We start from the raw sequence: 21836 nt of genomic DNA, 5'->3' as shown, positions 1-21836 counted from the left end.
GGTTTCAGAGGCTATTATGCTGTGCTTGGCTATTTTTCTCCCTTGCTGCAGTTGTGAAGGTCACGCCGTGTTTTCTCATTATGTTGTCGACCAGAATTTGCCGCATGTTCATATGCATGTACGCTTTGTTATAGCTCGAAAACTACACAACTAACATCACCACTATGCTGCTTGTTGTGTTGACTCCTATTAGCCTTTCGCCTTGTTTTGTGAAGCACTTTGACAACGGAGTTTCAGATGCATCTATTTGCTTTTCCGCAACATTACACCAATTTGCCGCCCTGCCTATCTCTTATCACTCACTGTGGTTTACTCAAAGACGGTAGTAAAATCATCCACCAACCTCAACGTCTCAATCATTCTAAATCCATACCATACCTCGTATGCAATATCTTACAGTATATGTAAGAAAAGGCACTGAGTGAGCTAAAACATTTTCTGTTCAGTTCATTTTCTGTTCTGCATATCTTAATCAAGAAATAACAAAGTCGTCCTCATTTTTTTTTTGTGTAAAAGATAATAATAAGAATAAAATTAGAAAATTCATGGATAACAATGATAATCATATTTCACCATTAAACATGTTATTTTCATTTAAGAGCTTCTAAATATTTTGGTTTTATATGCACATGTTTTATATGTATACTTACGTTTCACGACAGAATATACAAACACAAAAAATATTTTGATAATTACAAATGATGTTAATCTAAGGCCAATGTGGCATAAAACTTACATTGGGGGGAGGTCGAATGCATTTTTTAAACACTGTATGTGCACTTTAGGGTCTTTAACAAAAAAAAAAAATCCCCACTCTTTTACTCATACTTTCTTACTTTAATACCAAGTATTTGGATTGTATTTTAAATGCACTCCATGCAAATTTTTAGGTATTAATAAAATAAATGTGATTGATGCAATCCACTGCATGGTGCAGTGGAGTGTGGCTTCTAAACGACCATGGATTTGGCTCATAGGATTTCTCACACACAAGCATACCATCTACACTTGAAGCATTACAATACACTTAATGAATGCCTGTACATGGCTTGCATGCCAAAATATCTCTGCAAGAAAATGCAACAAAACATCCTCCTTGAGTCAAAAGTGCACAATAAGTCCACAAAGCTCAAGCTGGGGTAAATAACAACAAAGAGTATTTGTGAGCACTTTGAGTTGGTCCCTGAGCAGCAGAATGACACTTTCCTCTCACGACTCCGTTTACTGTGGAAGGATTGGCAACTCCAAAGACACACAAATGGAAGGTTATTGTAGTCGGCATGAAATTGGGGGTGGAAATGGCAGTTTTCAAAAATAGGTCATTTTGCTGGATGTGCTCCACCGTTTGCGCTACGAAATCGAGTTGTCTCCAGCATCTCCCAAGAGAGAGTGCAGCTTCATGCTGACTTGTCTGATTGTGTTAAAATGATTGACAATTCAATTCTGTTCTAACACTTTCACATTGATACTGTCTCCGATGAAAATTAAACAGTGAACATGTGACTAATTGTATTTGAATACCATGGCATAAACAATGCCAACTAGTTGTTGGAGAGATGCTAGTCCGCTTCTTCACTGCTGGTGTGCTGCTGTTGAGCAAGGCAGTGTCCCCACCCCCCAACTCAAGAGATGCCACACTGTTTGCGCCCCTTTCACTCTGACATCTCTCCTTGCATGTCTGCATCGCTGCATGTGTGTGATTTGGCTATCCGTGGAGTGTACCGTACAAAAATAGACAGCAGTGTTACTTAGAATTTTCCCCTTGAGGGATTATGATGAGTATAATAGTAAAATCATTTAATTAAAGTGAAATGAAAGCAGAGTTGCCAACCCCTATCATGACGCCTCTTGGACATTGTAAATATTTTGTCAGTAACATTTTTCATTCATTTCTCACACCACTAGAAAGACTCCAAAACAACACTATTATAATATATAACCTATTAAATGACCATATATGTATGATGACGTAAAATTCCAACAGGATTTTAGCAAAGGCCTAAGTACTGCCTTGGGCAAACTTTTATGACCTGATATAGGTAATTTTATATCCTGATGTACAGTCCCTGTATATCGCCATATATTATACTTTTTTGAAATGACATGAAATGAGCAGCAATTTTCTCTGACCTTTATTATTTATAAACACATATTTGATGCAGAAAAAATATGAAAAGTTTAAAAGACAAAAGTACAGTAAAACACAAATATCCAGTGGAAAAAATATCACAAATATCTGGTAGAACACTTTTCAATAATGTATATTGTTGTTGTGTTCAATGTAATGTTGCCGTAAACAAGTAGTAGTGTTGCTCCAGTTAGATGAACTTGAATTCATGTTTAATTTTCAATGTTAGAGTAGCATGTCTAAACTCATTCATCACACAAAAACTCAGGAGCTCAATCTACCTTGGCGTGCGTGTGTCGTACCGGAGACTCGAACCCAAGTTACCGTTGTCTCCCCGGTTGAGAGTGCGCAAACCAGCAGGCTAAGACCCTGGGCTGCTGACCCACCTGCCAGCTCTACTCTTCAAGCTCAAGCAAGGATTGAAATTTGACTAAAAGACTTGCACACCGCGAGTTGCCGAGTTGGTGGATTAAGCGTTGGTTGATTGGTCGTGCCTGGAGAATGAGGCACAAAGTTGAAGCAAAAGGCGACCATTGTTGTGTTACCGTCATGTGCTGAAACGTTACCATCGACGGGCCGTCATGCGCCGAACCGTAGTTGGCAACGGGGTAATGTTTGTGCAAGTTTGAACATTGCTTGTCAATCCGGTGACCAGTGGTTTTGTTATTAGTTTGGCTAATGCTAAATGCTGTCTTGGTCGACAGTTAAACAGCTGTAAATAAGTCAATGCACTCAATTTCATCCAACCGTTTTTGCTTGGTCGTGGCAGCTACTGGAAGCTAGTTGCATCGTTTACCTCGCGCCGGTCGGGTCCTGCATTGTAACACTGGCAATATGCTGCCAGAAAAGCTCAGCTTCTACCCGGTGTAGTAGGACTACATTTCCCATGATTCTTAGACACGAAAGAAGGAAGTACTTCTAGTTCTAGTATGACAAAAACAGACGCCTGCTAGCGATTAGATATGGATAAGAATGACGACGCAAACATGAATGTTGAAGTAAATAGGACGGAATTTAAGGTTTAGCTTTCGGTACCACAGACCGCAATGATATTGTCCCACATTGTAATTGTGGAAACGGATCGAATTAGGCTAGTAAGACTACATTTCCCATGATTCTTAGACACAGAAGCAGTAGTCCTAGCTCGTACATGACAAACATGTATAAACGCCTGCTAGTGATTAGATACGGATGAGAATGACAATGCAAACCTAATAGGAAGGTATTTGAATCAAAGACGACAAATTGAAAAGCCGACATGAGCCAGGAGGAAACCGGGTGCTTCATTCATGTGGTGAGTGACATGAATATTGTGTTTTACTGACAGTTGAAAGTAACAAGCGGAAATGATGTCCATTCGAGTCATGACGCCGTATGTCGCTGTACACAAATGCCGGAGCAACTCTGTCCACTCAGTCATGTAAACGGGATGTTCAGCATGTTTCAGAAATCTGAATTTTGCCTTTAACCCGAATATTGACTGCATGTAAACGTAGTCACTATGGTGCTGTGGACAAAATGGAGGAGGAGGCACGGAAGTCGTAAAGTCGAAACGTCGTAGGTCTCATATGTCGTAATACGAGGACTGCCTGTACTGTACATAGTGCGCACCGCATTACAAGGCGCACTGTCGACCTTTGAGAAAATAAAGGATTTTAAGTGTGTCTTATGGTCCAAATATACGGTAATTTAAGTGTAGACATTTATTTTAGTCAAAGTTTAGTTGCGTTAAGTGGTTTTTCATTTCATTTTTAAGGATGTAAAATTTCATTTTTTTTTTTTTTTTTACGGGTAATGTCCTTTTTGTAGTATGGTCACTGAAAAAAATGATCATACCAGCAATGTGACGAAGCAAGATTTTATGACTTGATTTATGACTTGCTTGAATCAAGTAATGACTTGATTTGACTTGCTTGAAATTTGGTGGCGACTCAATTTGATTCTTTTCCACAATAACTTGGTTCTTGCTTGACACAGATTACGACTTGAGACTTACTTGTGACTTGCACTTATTTGACTTACTTCCACCTCTATACATTTTTGTAGCAGCAGAGCTAACACAATACCCCGAGCTTCAAAATAACAATACGGCACATATAATTTGATCAATAACACTTGCTTAATTTTATTTATACCAAAGACATAGTGTACTCCACCAAATTTAATTTAGAACACCTATTAATTACTGATATGAATATTAGAATCATTGACAGTCATTATCGTTCAATTGGTCATAATTTTCTCAAAGAAAAATGTTTCAAAAGTTTTACACTTTTAGTGCAAAAATTGGATAAGCGGCTTATGGACCGATATCTTTACCGATATGTGGATCAAATGAAAGTTCCAGATTTGCAACATGTGTCAACATGTTTTCTGAAGATGCTCATTACATTTTGGATACAGAGGATATTCCTCCTATTATTGATTATGCTTTTTCCATGAAAACTAACGCAAATGCATATTTTTTGGGTTCTTTCACAAATGGTCCGTCTTTTTCACTCAAGCTGTCTTTACCGTTAATGTCACTGGAGGGAGCCTCCTTATGTTGTTGGAGCACACCATCAGACAGCAAAAATGATGCTGTTATTTCTGAGATATGTATGTATGACTTTGTTAAAGTGTTGGAACGATGGGATGTCTTTACCAGGATGATTGTATAAAGACACGAGTGTAATGGATTTGGTAGTTAGAATCATTTATGAACTTGTATCTGTAGAGCAGGGTGTCCAAACCCTTGTTCTTTTTTACTTTTACTTGAGTAATTAATTGAATGAGTACTTTTACCAGTCATTTTTTACACAATTGTACTTGAGTAATTCATTGAATGAGTATTTTTATCAGTCATTTTTTACACAAGCAATTGTACTTTTACTCAAGTACAGAATGTCAGTACTTTTCCCATGTCTGATTATTGGTTTAAATTTCTGTAAAGGCACTGATCATGTTAAGTATTTCATTCATTCATTCATTATCCATACCGCTTATCCTCACAAGGGTCGCGGGCGTGCTGGAGCCTATCCCAGCTGTCTTTGGGCAGTAGGCGGGGGACACCCTGAATTGGTTGCCAACCAATCGCAGGGCACACAGAGACAAACATCCGCGCTCACAATCACACCTAGGGGCAATTTAGACAGTCCAATCAACTTACCATGCATGTTTTTGGAATGTGGGAGGAAACCGGAGTACCCGGAGGAAACCCACGCAGGCACGGGGAGAACATGCAAACTCCACACAGGGTGGCCGGAGCCGGGATAGAACCCACGACCTCTGAACTGTGAGGCGGACGTGCTAACCAGTCGACCACCGTGCCGCCGATGTTAAGTATTTCTCACAGTAATTAGGAAACAGATAAATATCAATATGCAACATTTTCTATTAGTGTTGTCACAATACCAAAATTCTGACTTTGATACTATACCTTCATAAAGTACCTCGATACCGGTACCGAAACGGTGCCTTGCCAAAAATCTAAAATCAGCAAAAGCAGCAAAATTAAAACTGGCAGAAGAACTCCAAAATTTCGAAAATGTGTTATTAATTCAAAATATTATGAAATGCTTGATAAGAAAATAACATTTTAAACATTGTTAAACGCATGTGAACATTTTGCACACATGTGGGGGAGTGTTATATTTTATAGACTACATATGAATTAAACTTTGAGAAAACTAGTTCTAGTTTATGTATGTATGTATGTATGTATGTATGTATGTATGTATGTATGTTTTTGAACGTCATTAGTAGAAAATGTGCACAGAGATTGATAGAGCCATTAGTGTGACATCTACTATAATGTAGTATTGAGCAGGTTATGATCATTTTCATGGCCAGATATGCAGTTGTACACCCTCTGTGCTTTTTGGCCACAGAATTAGCCAATTCTGATTTGAAGAACAACATTTTTTTAAATAATGAGACCAATATCTGCATTTATGTTTATATAAGCATAATGTATACATGTCAATGTACACTCTAAAAACAGTTGCGTTAAAAATAACACAATTTTGTGTAATAAAATGGACTGATCCACTAATTGGGTCAATTTGACCCATGATCTTGCATTGTTTTCTACAAAACAGACCAATGTTTTGGGTTGTTTTGTATGAAACTAACGATTTTTGGGATTGTTTTAGTGGTTCGGTCCATTTTTGACCCCAAATTGTGTTATTTTTAACCGAACTGTTTTTGGAGGGTAGGCTATGTACATATATATACTTATTCACTATAAGCTTCTACATTACATGCCATATACCTGACCTATTTGACTGCATTTCTTGCCATCCATTGTTGATATTGACAATACATTTGCACCGTTGCAGTCAAGCAAATCTGTTCATTTAATTGATAATGACTCAACATAATGTTGCTTTGAGTGTGCGTGTGTCCATTCGTGTGTGTCTACTCTTCTCTTGTCCGCTCACAGCTAGTTGAATGCCTTGGCAAATTATACAAATTGTGAACAAAATAATTCTGACTCTACTAATTTTTGAGGGAAGTGTTAAAAATACATCACAACCTGTTGCCCTTTAAAACGGTGGTTTAAATCTGGATGTCGGTCAGCAAGGTGCTTGGCCAGATTGGACATGTTCCTACCTCGAGCCACAATAGTTTTAAAACAAGCCTTACAGACTGGCTTTTTCATGTTGGTCAGCTTGCCATTTGTCTCGGCCATGTAAGCAAAAAAGTTCCATATGACACAAAGTTCATGCTTTTCAACGAGGAGCGCAGGGGCAGCGAGCGGAGGGGCAGTGGGCACTTCACGGAGCTTCTTCTTCTAGCACACATGCAGAAGGACGTTTGCGCGTATGTATACTTGCCTTTAAAACAGAGTTGGTGAGATGCATTTTTCTTTTTTAATACCGGTGTTAAAAGCATGGTGTCGAGCCGTTTTTGACCCTGAAATAAATCACGGAATGGTACTGGTGCCGTTATCCCGTGCAACACTACTTTCTATACATCTCTGCCAGTGGTCACTTTTTCAAATATTCACTTCTCCAGCATTCCTAGGAAATCACAATGTCCCATCACTGGCGAGGTACAATTAGAACAGGCCCGTGGGCTACTTATGAGGCCCATGTTAGTGACCCCTGCCCTATTTTAACTAAACATTAGTTGTTGAAGTTATTTGACGATGCCCTTCTTACCTGAACGTTTTAACATGCAGATGCTTTTCTGGACGTAAAGACTAAGAAGTAAGAAGCAAAAGCTGTCAATGGGGCAAAATGGCAAGTGTTTCTGCAGCAAAACTAGCAGCTGTCTGCAAGCCTTGCAGCGCTGCTGTGCTTTTGGTGAACACGTCCATGTTTTTTTCGCAGGCGGGTGGTAGGGAAGGACTGAGCCAACTGTTCGTTGTCTCTGATTCTGTTTGACATCCTCGATCACACTTACTGAGAAAGAAAGAATGGAGGAGAGTAGTCACACTAACTGAAAACTAGGCTGTAACCATTTCTACGTTTTATTTTGGGACTTCAGTACATTTCACAGTTTGAACATTTTTAACTTAAAGGGAAGTTTGCAGTTTTTAAACAACTAGCAAGATTTGAGTGTCTAGGGTTGGGCATCGTTTGAATTTAGACGATTCTGGTTCTTTGATTCGATTCCAGTTCCTAACGATTCTTGATTCTGATTCTTAACATTAAAAAAAAAAAAAAAAACTAGTTATTTTTGGACAAATCGCATGAACTTTTCTCATATGGTTTCTCTGTGACTTGCCATGTCTTGTTTAGCATAGTTCTTCAGGTTGTGTGTATGTGTGTGCAGGTGTGGTTGTGGATATGTCTCTGTGTATGTTGGGAAGGAGAGAGGGAGTCTTCATTTTATGTTGTATTTTGGAAGTGAAGCATGAACCCTCTACTCCTGCTGAACGCCTTCCACTAACATTGCCTTTGCAGACTACTGGGCATCACTTGGCAGAACAGTGTCTCCAACATCGATGTCCTGGTCAGAGCAGATGTGCCCAGTATATGTTTGCCATCCTGACTGAGAGACGCTTGCGGTGGCTTGACCACGTCCACCAAATGGAGGATGTTCGCATCCCCAAAGACTTACTATATGGGGAGCTGACTACTGGAACAAGATGTCCAACCCTCCGATTCTAGGATGCTTGCAAGCGCGACCTCAAGGCTGGAGGCTTCAACCCCTCCGACCTGGAGTCTACCACCTCCGTCCGCTCCAAACTGGCCATCACCCAGGATGTCATCCGAACGGCTGAGGAGAGAAGCCTCACTCGCTTGGTGGAGAACAGACTCTGCAGACAGCAGAGACTGTCGAGACCCCCACTAAACTGCGAAGAATTTATCTGCAGCGGCTGCGGCAGGTCCTGCAGATCCCGTATCGGCTTCTACAGCCACGCCCGACAGTGCAGCTCCCTGGATGAAGACCCAAGGCAAAAAAAAAAACCCTCCATGATCTTTCGAGATCGGTGGAGCAAAAAATCAGTCATTGTCAATAGCGATTGAAATGAAAATCTTATATTGTGCCCTACTAAGCACATTATGTTTAAAAATGTGTTTATTTAATCTTTATGTTGACCAGTTCAGTTATTGGACTTTTTCATAGTTGTGTTGATCTCTTATTAAATTTTAAGCATTATATCCATCCATCCATTATCTGTACCGCTTCTCCTCACAAGGGTCGCGGGGCGTGCTGGAGCCTATCCCAGCTGTTATTGGGCAGTAGGCGGGGGACACCCTGAACTGGTTGCCAGCCAATCGCAGGGCACACAGAGACAAACATCCGCACTCACAATCACACCTAGGGGCAATTTAGAGTATCCAATCAACTTACCATGCATGTTTTTGGAATGTGGGAGGAAACCGGAGTGCCCGGAGAAAACCCACGCAGGCACGGGGAGAACATGCAAACTCCACACAGGGAGGCCGGAGCCGGGATCGAACCCACGACCTCTGAACTGTGAGGCGGACGTGCTAACCAGTCGACCACCGTGCCTCCTAAGCATTATATTTTAAAGTAAAATTTCCTAAATTCAGCAGAATGAGTACAAGTCTTGAGTACTTTGAAGACCATCTCAATTTCACCGACACGCCCTCCCAAGAGGAAGCAAAGTCTGGGGTGTCTGAGGTGGGCTCTCCTATCTCTTGGGTTGAGGTCAGTGAGGTGGTTAAGAAGCTCCTTGGTGGCGGATGAGATCCGCCCAGAGTTCCTAAAGGCTCTGGATGTTGTGGGACTGTACTGGTTGACACACATCTGCAACCACAGGTGGATATCGGGGACAGTGCCTCTGGATTGGCAGATTGGGGTGGTGGTTCCCCTTTTTAAGAATGGGGACCGGAGGGTGCATTCCAACTACAGAGGGATTATGCTCGTCAGCCTCCCTGGTAAGGTCTATTCAGGGGTACTGGAGAGTAGAATCCATTGGGAAGTCAAATCTCAGATTCAAGAGGTGTAATGTGGTTTTCGTCCTGATCATGGAACAGTGGACCAGCTCTACACCCTTGGCTGCATGGGTCCTTGAGGGTGCATGGAAGTACGCCCAACTAGTCTACATGTGCTTTGTAGACTAAGAGAAGGCGTTCCACCATGTCCTGCTGGGGATCTGTGGCAGGTGCTCCGGGAGAACAGGGAACCGGATGCCCTAGTACGGGCTGTTTGATAGATGTACATCTGAGGTCAGAGTTTGGTCCGTATTATCAGCAGTGAGTTGGATTTTTTTCTAGTGAGGGCTGGACCCCGCCAAGGCTGCCCTTTGTCACCGATTCTGTTTATAACCTTTCTGGACAGAATTTCCATGAACAGCTAAGGCATTGAGGGGGTCCGGTTTGGTGACCTCAGTATTATGTCTCTGCTCTATGAAAATGATATTGTGCTGTTGACTACATCAAGCTGCAATCATTAGGAGTGGTTTGCAGTCGAATATGAAACTGTTGGGATGAGAATCAGCACCTTCAAATCTGAGACCATGGTCCTGTCAGTAAAGGGTGGATAGCCCTCTCCAGGTCAGGAATGAGATCCTGCTCCGAGTATCTTGAGGTCTTGTTCACGAGTGAGGAAAGAATGGAGAATCGACAGTCAGATTAGTGCTGCGAAAGTGATGCAGACTCTGTATAGGTCTGTTGCGGTGAAGATTTACCTGGGATTTTCCAGTTGATCTATGTTCCTAGCCTCACCTATGGTCACAAGCTGTGGATTGTAACAGAAAGAACAAGATCCCGGATACAAGCGACCAAAATGAGTCTACTCCACAGGGTGTCCAAGCTCTCATTTACGAATAGGGTGAGAAGCTCAGTCATCCAGGAGGGACTCTGAATCGAGCCGCTGCTCCTTCGCATTGAGAGGAACCAGATGAGATGGCTGGGGAATCTTGCTAGGATGGCTCAAGGCCGCCTCCCTGGTGAAGTGTTGACTGCACATCCCACCGGGTGGGGGTGACACAGAACACGCTGGAGCGACTCTGTCCCCCAGGAGGAGCAGGACGACGTGGCTAAGCTGCTGCCCCCACGACCCAACCTCAGAACAGCGTAAGAGAACGGATGGATGGAAACTCAACGTGATGATGCATGGTGGCACAGAATGACAGGGATGTACGTTTTCGAGTATGGTGTTGCATGCCAAGCGTTATCATAATTTCAGATGATTCCTCTCTTCACTCTGCTGCGCTTCACTGAGATCATTTTCACACCTGCCTCCATTCGTCATGGCTTTTCATTTCAGGGTCCAAGGCGGTTGAGTCACTCCGCTCGAGCCCGTCTGGCTCATTCATTTTCTGTGAAAGGCCGGCTAGCAAAATTGTCAGCCTGTTTGTTTGTGTTGTAAATCATCAGGCTGCAGTCAAATGCACAAATGTTGTTTTCCAAGGTAACGTAATTGCTGCCTGGATGAATGGTCTCAATGAATGTCTTTATTATGTGTAACTCCTTGTGGTTGCATCTTTTACAATGCATTTTTTCACTTTCGTTACTATTCAGAATTAATACAGGGTGTCTGAATGGTCCTGCAAGTGTTGCTTCTATTTTCAATCATGCCTTTTAGAATTAATTTAGAATGTTTAAATATTACAATCCTGATAGTATTTTTTGGGGGGGAAGGAGTAAATTATCACAGGGCATGATATCGCCAGCCTTTAGTGTTTCATTTAAACAGCCTAGTGCTTTACAGAGCAATGCTGTTGATCCATGTTACTAACAGGTGTGAAAATCATACCTCTAACCTTCACGCTTTAGTGCATGGTAGAGATGAATATACGAAGAGCCGAAGAAAAAGAAAACACACTTGGGGCCCTATTTTCGTGCCTTGCGCAAGTCCAGCATAAAGGGCAGTCTAACAGAGCTCATGGGTTGAGTTTTCTTTCTTTTGGTATTTTGCTAGACTTTGCACAGGTACAATTTGGCGTAACAGGGCGTTTGTGCCTTTGTGCGCCGTGGTGGGATGGAAATGAGTCTTTTCCCGGCCAATCCAAGCCGCATCCCTCATTTGTATCAAAAACAGGGCGGTCAGAGTTGCAGTACGCCCTAGTACACCATGCTTGACATTGCGGGAACAGAAATAGACTCGCTGGGGTCCGTGCATAACATTGGCAGGTAAACTGCAAAAACTGCAATGTCTCCCATTGGGGATGATGTAGTCGCCGTGGGCAGCTGGAGACCGCCTTGCACCTGTGTGACCCCCACTCCTTTTCCCCTCATTACTGACTAAATGGCAATGATTGTAATTCGTTCAATGAATTGTTTTCTACAATGATTCACAGGGACTGTCCCACGCTGGTGTCATTTATGAATGAAACACCATGAGCTCTACGACACACATCAGCAGAGCACTGAATGTGTCTGCTTGCGCAAATATACCAAAATTGCATTCACCATGTGCGCTACGAGATAGACCTGCTTTATTTTATGTGAGTCTAAAATCTAGTATGCTTTTTGTACCCAAATTTGCAGAAGCGCTGCGGGCTCCCAGTGAGGCATCGTGCATCTACCAAATTCACAAAGACACTGAACTCATCCATTACACCAGCACGAAAATGACCTTTTTACGCCGAGTGCATACTACTTTCTGTTACCAAATTGTTCGATGAGTCAGGGGCGAGGTAACTCAGTGTACTGGAACACCCAGAGAAGCGTTACCCAGCCCAAAAACAATCGAATGGACTTGCACTTGCACGAAAATGAAGTTATGCCCATTTTTAGACCGAACACACGGGTCCAGTCTAGGAAAATAGGGCCCTTGGAGTTTGGATAATCCCTAAATTTTGTTGAAATGTTGTAAAATGTTGCACAACACTGAACAGTAACTTTAGCTCCAATGTAATGTGGGAAGTGTCCAGGCTGGTCCGCCAATTATTATAGACCAACAAAGTTGATCTGGTTGCCATACCAATGTTAGAAATGTTATTTTGTGCATGGGAAATGCAACATGCGAGTTCACCACTCCGAAGACTTTGAAGCTGTTCGTTTTTGTAATCATATGACTTGAAGTCGTTTAAATGCTTCATTTGCACAAAGTTTTGTTGAATTCCCCAATGTTTGTCAATGGAGAGTTCCAGGTCATTCGTAAATAAAGACTTGACTGTTATTAACTCTCCTATTATCCTCAAATATGACTAACACATTTTACCCTAAGGGTCAATTTGACTCCAGGCATATTTGCCTACAAAAAGTATGTTCATAAAATTGTTTACACAGTCTTTGTGTCAGGCACTTAATGTATTTGTTGAATACACGAATACCCCCTTGACAATACAATACAATTTTAGTTGTGCATTTCACAACAGCTGCAGATGTAACAAATGACCTTATCAGTGAGTTGACCTGTTCTATAGCGCCACCATCAGGCCAAACTTTTAAATTACAATTAATGTATCTTTAAAAAATTGTAACGTAGGCTTCCAAGTCAAGCAAATCCAAGTCTTTCCAACTGTCCCCATTCACACTCTTCCCCGCTAAATTGGTGATCCCCAGGACAGTATTTGCAATCGATGGTGTCATGAAGGGTTCAAGTTATGACTTGATGTCTTCAAAATGGCTGATTGCACATCTAGTAGGGCATGGAACCATTTTGATAATATTAGCAGCGCTAAGTCTACCCTTTCTGGTGAAGTGAGGAAAGGGACCATAGGCCTAATATCTTTCCATTTTTGGAAGGGATTGTGTCTGCACGTGATTAAGAGGGGCTATTGTTTCCCCATCCCCCATGTAACATTTTGGGGGGAAAAAAAAGGAAGAAAATTGTAGCCCCTCTGCTCACTTCAACAACAAGATAGACATGCAGCTAAGACTGCTAAGTCCCACCAGACACACAGTCAGTCATTTTTAAGGCATACAATTGTTATACATGATCTTCATATAACTCCATCCACCCATCCATCCATTATCGATACCGCTTATCTTCACAAGAGTCCTGGGCGTGCTGGAGCCTATCCCAGCTGTCTTCGGGCAGTAGGTGGGGGGCACCCTGAATTGGTTGCCAGCCAATCGCAAGGCACACAAAGACAAACATCCGCACTCACAATGACACCTAGGGGCAATTTAGAGAGTCCAATCAACTTACCATGCATGTTTTTGGAATGTGGGAGGAAATCGGAGGACCCGGAGAAAACCCACGCAGGCACGGGGAGAACATGCAAACTCCACACAGGGAGGCCGGAGCCGGGATCGAGCCCACGACCTCTGAACTGTGAAGAGGACGTGCTAACCAGTCGACCACCGTGCCGCCACTTCATATAACTATCAATTGAAAATATTTAACCTGAGATAATAATTTTAGGCGGCACGGTGGTCGACTGGTTAGCACGTCCGCCTCACAGTTCAGAGGTCGTGGGTTCGATCCCGGCTCCGGCCTCCCTGTGTGGAGTTTGCATGTTCTCCCCGTGCATGCGTGGGTTTTCTCCGGGTACTCCGGTTTCCTCCCACATTCCAAAAACATGCATGGTAAGTTGATTGGACTGTCTAAATTGCCCCTAGGTGTGATTGTGAGTGCGGATGTTTGTCTCTGTGTGCCCTGCGATTGGCTGGCAACCAATTCAGGGTGTCCCCCGCCTACTGCCCAAAGACAGCTGGGATAGGCTCCAGCACTCCCCGCAACCCTTGTGAGGAGAAGCGGTACAGATAATGGATGGATGGATAATAATTTTAGAGGGGAGATGTGTAGTTGGAAAGTGATCAACTCACAAGCCTACATTGGCTTCCTCATTTTGGCAGGAGTTCACAAGTCAAATTTTTTCCCACATGCCAACACTGTGAGAACTATAGATGTTGTCGCGGAAATAGCTATTTTCCCCACCCCCTGTAGTGTATCAGCTCAAAAATATCAGCTCTGCACCTGCAGGTGAGGGGATGTTAGGTCTCACACACACCCACACACACACAAGTTTGCTACTGCAGCTAAAACAGCTTGGGGTCAAATTGACCCCTGAGGATCACCAATGCATGCAAAATGTGTTTAGTACATTGAAAAAATAGCATCATGATAATTTTATGAAAAATCAGTTGTGCCCCATCAAACTAGAAAAAGGTCATGAAATATGACGAAAAATCAAAAAAGTAAACTATTACTTTTTGAATGATCAAAATTGATTGGGATCAAATTCACCCCAAGGATAATAGGAGGGTTGACTTAGTTACAATGTAGTGTTTCTTTTTCTAATTAGCCCATTGCAATTCTCCTGGTATTTTTACCTAAAAGCCTAAAAAGGCGCACCCAAAGTAAAACTGAAGCTGTAATTGAACCATTTGGAGTATCAGCATAGTTTTGGTCTCTTTTTGAAGATAACACTTTGAATTTTTCTCCTCAACTGTCAAAATCTTTTTAATTGCTACTGGCACTGAATTATGGAAGTTTGAATACATAAAAGAAGGCAGATTTTTTTCTTTCAAAAATCTGCCTGGAAAATTTTGTATTAGTGTGGTGGACTAAATAACACAACAGGATTGCAGCTCCTGTAAAAAGTCTCCTCCAATTCCATTTCAAATTTGATAATAATACAACAGAAAATTGTATTTAACACAAGTTTTACTAAGGGGATGTCCAGGTGAACCAAAAGTGTGCCATTTGGGTGATCCCATTGCAACCATTGCAATGTTCACATACCTAAGAGAAAAGGCTGCTATTGTGGAATGCTTCAACAATCATGAGTTCTAATGAAAAGTAAGACTTGGCGCTATCATATCCTACATCCAGATTTTAAAAAACGGCAAAAAAATCAAAGCTGACGCGATATGACGTGCCCTGATGTCGCTGCCGGTGGCTTTGAAAGTGTGTGTTACGCAAATTACGCACGGTGTTTGTTTTTGTTCAGAAGATATGATGTCATTCGCATCATATATCAGTAGTGTGCATAGAGTACATTACTGCATTCCATCCAATTGATCTTCCATGATCACTGCAAAGGTTTAATAGTCATTGAAGAGGTGCAGTGTTATTAGAGTGAAGAAGAAACTAGCGGTTAGATATATAAAATTGTTCCACAGACGTGAGACAGATGCAAGACTGACATCAATTCATGGGTTATTTCCTCCTTGGCTGTGTAACCGCTGGCCAGTAGATGAATCAGCTGCAGCAGCAAAGTGAGATGGAGAAGATCAATTCAAGCAGCTGCAGCACCACTAAAGCAGATAAACATCTTGCTCATTTCCTCTCCCATTTTATACACATAGAAAAAGACAGCAAAGATGGCATCGTTGTGTTTGTATGCTCACATCAAACTTGTAGCCGCCTTGAGAGCTCCGAACAGAATGAAGCTCCATTGCCAAAACAATAACAGCAGAATCAATGATCTAGCTGTTGTATTGGATCTCAACTTGTGTCGCATTTAAGCATTTACATTTTTAGTCATTCATTATTTTCCAGCCTTGCACTGAAGTTCATCCTTTTCCTTCTGTAGCGCAGTTCCAACACCAGCTTTTTAAGCTTCTTAGTCAGTCTTCTTCCACCACCGCCTTGTTGCCTGAATCAGTGGAGCTTTGAGGTTCTTGTTGAGTCACCACATCAAATACGTACATGCGACGGTGTCTCACAGCATGCGTAGCCGTGACGGATCCTGGTTTTGTGTATGTAAATTCACTTACCATGTTTTCGTGCACACAAGTACAATATTTGCTTATTTCATGTCCTACTTGTTCAAAGTTCTTTGTTTGTACTTTCATACAACTAAAACACGCAAAATGTGCCACACTCACATCTTGCATGGAGTGATCTGTGCCTGACCAAGCATTGTCACTCCAGTTGGCCGGTGTGGCAACAGACAACATAAGCAAGTACCTTCATTAAATGAGCTGGTGAAACTAATTTACCTAAACCCCTTAAAAGTAACCGCCGTAAAGCCGCTTCTAAAAAAAGAACGCTGGATTCTTCCAGGTTAGTAAATTATCACAAAGCCCCTTTTTAATCAAGATTGTCGAGGAAGTGTTTTACGGAGAAACTCACACGTCACCAGCAGCAGAGAAGGCGTAAAGAGGTGAATCTACAGTCTGACTCGCTAAAAGGAGAACCGGCGATTCCAGTGGTGTGAGTGTCGCCAACGCCTGCAATCAAGGTTCTGAAAGTGTTGGACGAAATTATATGTGCATGGCAACACATCGATGCTGAAATCGGATTCGGGCCAAAAACCTCATAAGTTACATTTTGGTGAATTTCAAAGTTTTCTTCCAAAGTCTATACTATTGGTCAGTCCACATGCGTGGGTGTTATTTTTAAATATCATTGACCAATCTAAAGTGTTGAAAATGGCTTGCTCTCTTTCACGATGCAATGCTAATGGTTGAACAAACTTGCTATGTGAAAAGTGACTGTTTTGGAGGTACAAGGTTTTGGCAAAATGTGTATGTGTGTGTGTGTGTTGGGGAGGTATAGTGTGTGTGTGTGTGTACCATGTATAAACCTTCATTAATAGATTACATTTCACCTTTCAGCTTGTGTCCCCAGTCTTAATGCACTGTATGTGGGTGTGTGTTCCTACAGCCTGCAATACACATGTGCACAAGGCCTTTGTGTGTTCGCATAGCCTGGTATGCTCCACTTTAATTGCTCGGTGCCTGTGGTTGTTTTGAGGTCCTTACCCAGCTTTCATCAGAACCCCAGACTAATTATTTTTTGTGTTTTTTTTCCCAATACCGTTTCTGTCAGTCTGGTTGTAAGAAGATAATGGGATTGGGTACCAAATATTGACATTTAGAAATCTTAATTGCTTATTCACCCAGTACTACGTTAAATGAATCAGTTTCCCATACAGTTACAGAACAAACTTGAAAAAGGATTACCACACATGCACACGCATGCACGCGCGTGCAAATACACACACATTCACACACGATTGGGTCTGTATATGCTACGCATTTTGTTTTAAGTCAACCACTGTGGTTTGTACTTACACAATATATGAATGACTTTATGGGCACTATTTTAATTCTAAACGCAAGTCTAGCACAAAGTGCAGTCTGACTGTGCACATGGGTGGAGTTTCCTTTCTTTCGGTATTTTGCTAGACTTTGCACAAGTAGAATTGGGCGTAATGGGGCTTTTGCACCGTGCCGTTGTGTGCCGTAGTGGGATGGAATGAGCTGTTTCCCAGCCAATCGTGGCAGCATCCCTCTTTTGTATTAAAATCAGGCCGGTCGAAGTGCAGTACGCACGATCTACAAGATCTCCCATTGCAGATGATGTAGTTGGGCGTGCATCCCCAACATACCTTCCCCAATAGTGGCAGGGGTGCTATTAAAATATTTTTAAGATGATAATGATGATAATGATGTAATTCGTTAAATGAATTGACTTCGGCAATGATTCAGAGGGATTGTTCCACGCTGGTGTCATATTTATGAATGAAATCTGGTGACATCCACCACACACGTCCGCGGAAAACAGAATTTGTCGACCAGCGCCTCGATCAGATACCTCAAAATCGCGTTACACCACCCGAGCACAGTTAGACGTGGGTTTTAGCGAGACTAAAATGTAGTCTGCTATTTGTAACCAAATTTGCAAATGCGCCGGGGGGCACAGCAGGAATGCCCATGCAGTGAGGTGTACATCGTGTCTACCAAATTCACAAACACACTTTAGTACACCATTGCATCTTCATGAAAATTACGAGGTGGAAGCGCAGACTACTTTCTGTTGGATGAATCGGGGATGGTGCAACTCTGTGTGCCCGAATGCCCAAAGAGGCGCAACATGGCCCCAAAACATGGTAAACTAGACTTGCGCCGGTACGAAAATCAACACGGGTGCCAATCTACCAAAAAAGGCCCACATGTCTAATTCTTGTGTTCTTTTTCTTTTTCTCTTCCAGGGGACCAATGGGTCAGATGGGTAGCCCCAAGCCTGGCATGCAACAAGGAGTTCCAGGGGGAGGGGGGATGGGAGGAATGGGAGGCATAGGAGGTGGGATGGGCGGAGGAATGGCAGGCGGAATGGGAGGAGCATTGGCCACTGGAGGTGGAATAGGTTCTAGAAGCGGCGAACCCTATCGCCTGGCCACCCATGACACTCCAACCTACCCCCGTCACATGCAGTCAGGTCAGGGTTCTGGCACGGGGCAGGGCTCCAGTCACGGGATGAGTCACAGTCCAGCTGGTACCGGCATGGGAGCCCACGCAGGCCAGAGTCCTGGCCAGCACGCCTCTCGACGAAATCTGCAAGTCGACTTCAACAGTTCGGGCGGCTCTAGGACCGGTCGATCCCCCTCGGCGTCGCCGGACCGTGCCATGACACCCACTTCGCCCTACTCGGTGCCACAGATCGCGCCCATGCCAAAGAGCAAACTGTGTCCCGTGTGCACCACCACAGAACTCGCCAACCCACCAGCTGTGCCCAACTATAACACCTGCACCCAATGTAAGGCCACTGTGTGTAACCAGTGTGGATTCAACCCCAACCCACACCTCACTGAGGTAGGTCACGCTTATTTGTGCCATGCCCTGGTGATTCGTAGTATGAAGTAAAAACTGCAAATTTGTAACAAAATAAATACATCTAAATGAATAAATAATAATAATAATAATAATAATAATAATAATAGGCGGCACGGTGGTCGTCTGGTTAGCACGTCCGCCTCACAGTTCAGAGGTCGTGGGTTCAATCCCGGCTCCGGCCTCCCTGTGTGGAGTTTGCATGTTCTTCCTGTGCCTGCGTGGGTTTTCTCCGGGTACTCCGGTTTCCTCCCACATTCCAAAAACATGCATGGTAAGTTGATTGGACTGGCTAAATTGCCCCTAGGTGTGATTGTGAGTGCGGATGTTTGTTTGTCTCTGTGTTCCCTGCGATTGGCTGGCAACCAATTCAGGGTGTCCCCCGCCCATTGCCCGAAGACAGCTGAGATAGGCTCCAGCACGCCCCGCGACCCTTGTGAGGTTAAGCGGTATTAGATAATGGATGGATGGACAATAATAATAATTTATTTTTATTAAAATCTATTGATTGGTCACAATGTCATTCAGCGTGAGTCATTACTGTCATACAGTATAACCTGATTGGGAGTTGTATAGTGCTAGTTTAAGTTACAGGAAATGTGAAAAGAGCCTTTAGCATCCTTGCTGTGAGTAACCCCCCCCTACCCCCTCCTTTACAATCTAGTAAGTGCTACTTGCATCCATAAGCTGCCACGTCATAACATTAGATAGCATTTAGCTGAGGTGAATGATGCCAATTAGGAGGATTAGCCAGAGATTACACTTGTTTTAATTATGTCAGCATGCATTTATTCGTGACATGAGTCGCTTGATTTTATTCAGTTGTTTGACCCAGAATTGTAGTTCAACATGCTATAGACACACATGCATTACATAGTGTGGACTTTCATATGGAGGTTAACAACAACAACTTTGTCCATCAATATGAAACCTGTGTTTTACAGTAAGCACTTGTCTCTTCTGAGACATGGATGAACTACATGAACCCATTTCCATCATCGGGTGCTGTTCTTGTCACTTTAGCACTTAAAATGGATCAAATTTTGCCAGAGACGCGCAGCTCTTATGAAAATGGATGAATAATTTTGAAACGCCCACACGGCCTGATATATATGCGTTTCTCTTTTTTGTTGTTGCTGAAAAATGACACCTGGAAAAGATGCTTAAAAACCTCGTCCGTGCAAGCTAGTCGTTGAATAACTAACAGCTGGAAAAGTGTGAGTGTTGACCCCTTTCACTGGAAAAAGTGTAGGTGCTTGAACACCCACATCCACAACAGGTGTGATGCTTCAATCTCCAATGTATGTGCAGCTGGGCACTTAATGATGAGTTTGTAGTTTGTAATGTAGATATTTTTCCAATACATAATACTGTTTTGTGTTAATATTCAGAAGGATAATTACTCTGTGATTCCCACCCTTATTACAGGACTGGCAAATGTTTTTTAGTTGACCAATGAAAAAGACAGATTTTTTTTTTTAGCCAAAAATTGTATTCCTTGAATAAAACTTGAAAAGTAATCACGGACAAAATATAAAACTAAATACAGGAAGTCCTCAATTTACGAACGAGTTCCGTTCCTACACTGGCGATGTAACACGAATTTCCGCGTATGTCGGATTTTTTCAAGTCAAAATACTTTGTGTAAAAAAATGAAAATACACTGAAATGAAAAGCATAAGACGCTGTACTTAGCATTACTGCTGAGAGCCGGATGGAGAAGAAGGAGAGGAGGGCGAAAAACTACTGCCGGAGCGCAGACACGATCGAGACACACTATGCATGCTCAACCGCAAGGAATGCTGGTCTTTGTAGTACAGAAAGTGCTTGTATGCGAAAGTGCGAGGTTTGGTGCAAATACGCAAGCAGAGGTAAACAAGCTCAGAGACGCAGCACAAATGCACACTTTTCGAGCGAGGAGGAAACCGGCTGCTTCATTCATGTGGTGAGTGACATGAATATCAAGTGTTTTATTGACAGTTGAAAGTAACAAGCGGAAATGACGTCCATTAGAGTCATGACGCCGTGTGTCGCCGTACAGAGTTACTCAAATGCCGGAGCTACTCTGTCCGCTCAATCATGTAAACGGGTTATACAGAATGTTTCAGAAATCGGAATTTTGACCTTAACCCGGATATTGACTGCATGTAAACGTAGTCACTATGGTGCTGGGGATAAAATGGTGGAGAAGGCATGGGCGTCGTAAGTCGAGACATCGTAAGTTGCGTACATCGTAATTCGAGGACTTCCTGTATAAAAACAAGGCCGGGGAGTTTTCATGTTCTCCCCGTGCTTGCTTTGGTTTTCTCCAGGTACTCCGGTTTCCTCACACATTCCAAAAATATGCATGTTATTTTTATTAAAGACACTAAATTGTCCATAGTAGTGATGGGCATGACAGTTCTTTTCAGTGAACTGAATCATTAGAATCAGTTAATCAAAAAGAAGAAGACAGCTGGTATAGGCTCTAGCACGCCCGCGACCCTACTGAGGATAAGCGGTGTAGATAATGGATGGATGGATGGATGTATATATATATATATATATATATATATATATATAAATATATATATATATATATATATATATATATATATATATATATATATTTATATATGTGTGTATATATATATATATATATATATACATATATATATATATATATATATGTATATATATATATATATATATATACATATATATATATATATATATATATATATATATATATATATGTATTTATATATGTGTGTATATATATATATAATATATATATATATATATATATATATATATATATATATATATATGTCTCCATCCATCCATATGTTATATTAGGTTTGACATTT

The 21836-nt window shown here is 42.1% G+C and overlaps 1 protein-coding gene across 4 annotated transcripts in view; it reads left to right on the top strand.

Moving 5' to 3' along the window:
• The window catches only part of bsna (bassoon presynaptic cytomatrix protein a), a 125153-nt gene that overhangs the window by 9822 nt on the left and 93495 nt on the right, over positions 1 to 21836 (top strand). For all 4 annotated transcript variants that reach the window (XM_086049640.1, XM_086049625.1, XM_086049617.1 and 1 more), the window contains exon 2: positions 18369 to 18969. In XM_086049640.1, coding sequence (XP_085905766.1) covers positions 18369 to 18969 — 601 coding nt within the window. The remainder of the gene's footprint in view (positions 1 to 18368; positions 18970 to 21836) is intronic.

The sequence above is a fragment of the Filicampus tigris genome, chromosome 1 (assembly GCF_054856515.1).
Source record: "Filicampus tigris isolate MCC_2025a chromosome 1, RoL_Ftig_1.0, whole genome shotgun sequence".
NCBI classification, from domain to species: domain Eukaryota; kingdom Metazoa; phylum Chordata; class Actinopteri; order Syngnathiformes; family Syngnathidae; genus Filicampus; species Filicampus tigris.
The sequence above is the reverse complement of the archived record's forward strand: the minus strand, read 5'-3'. Positions and strand labels throughout refer to the sequence as shown.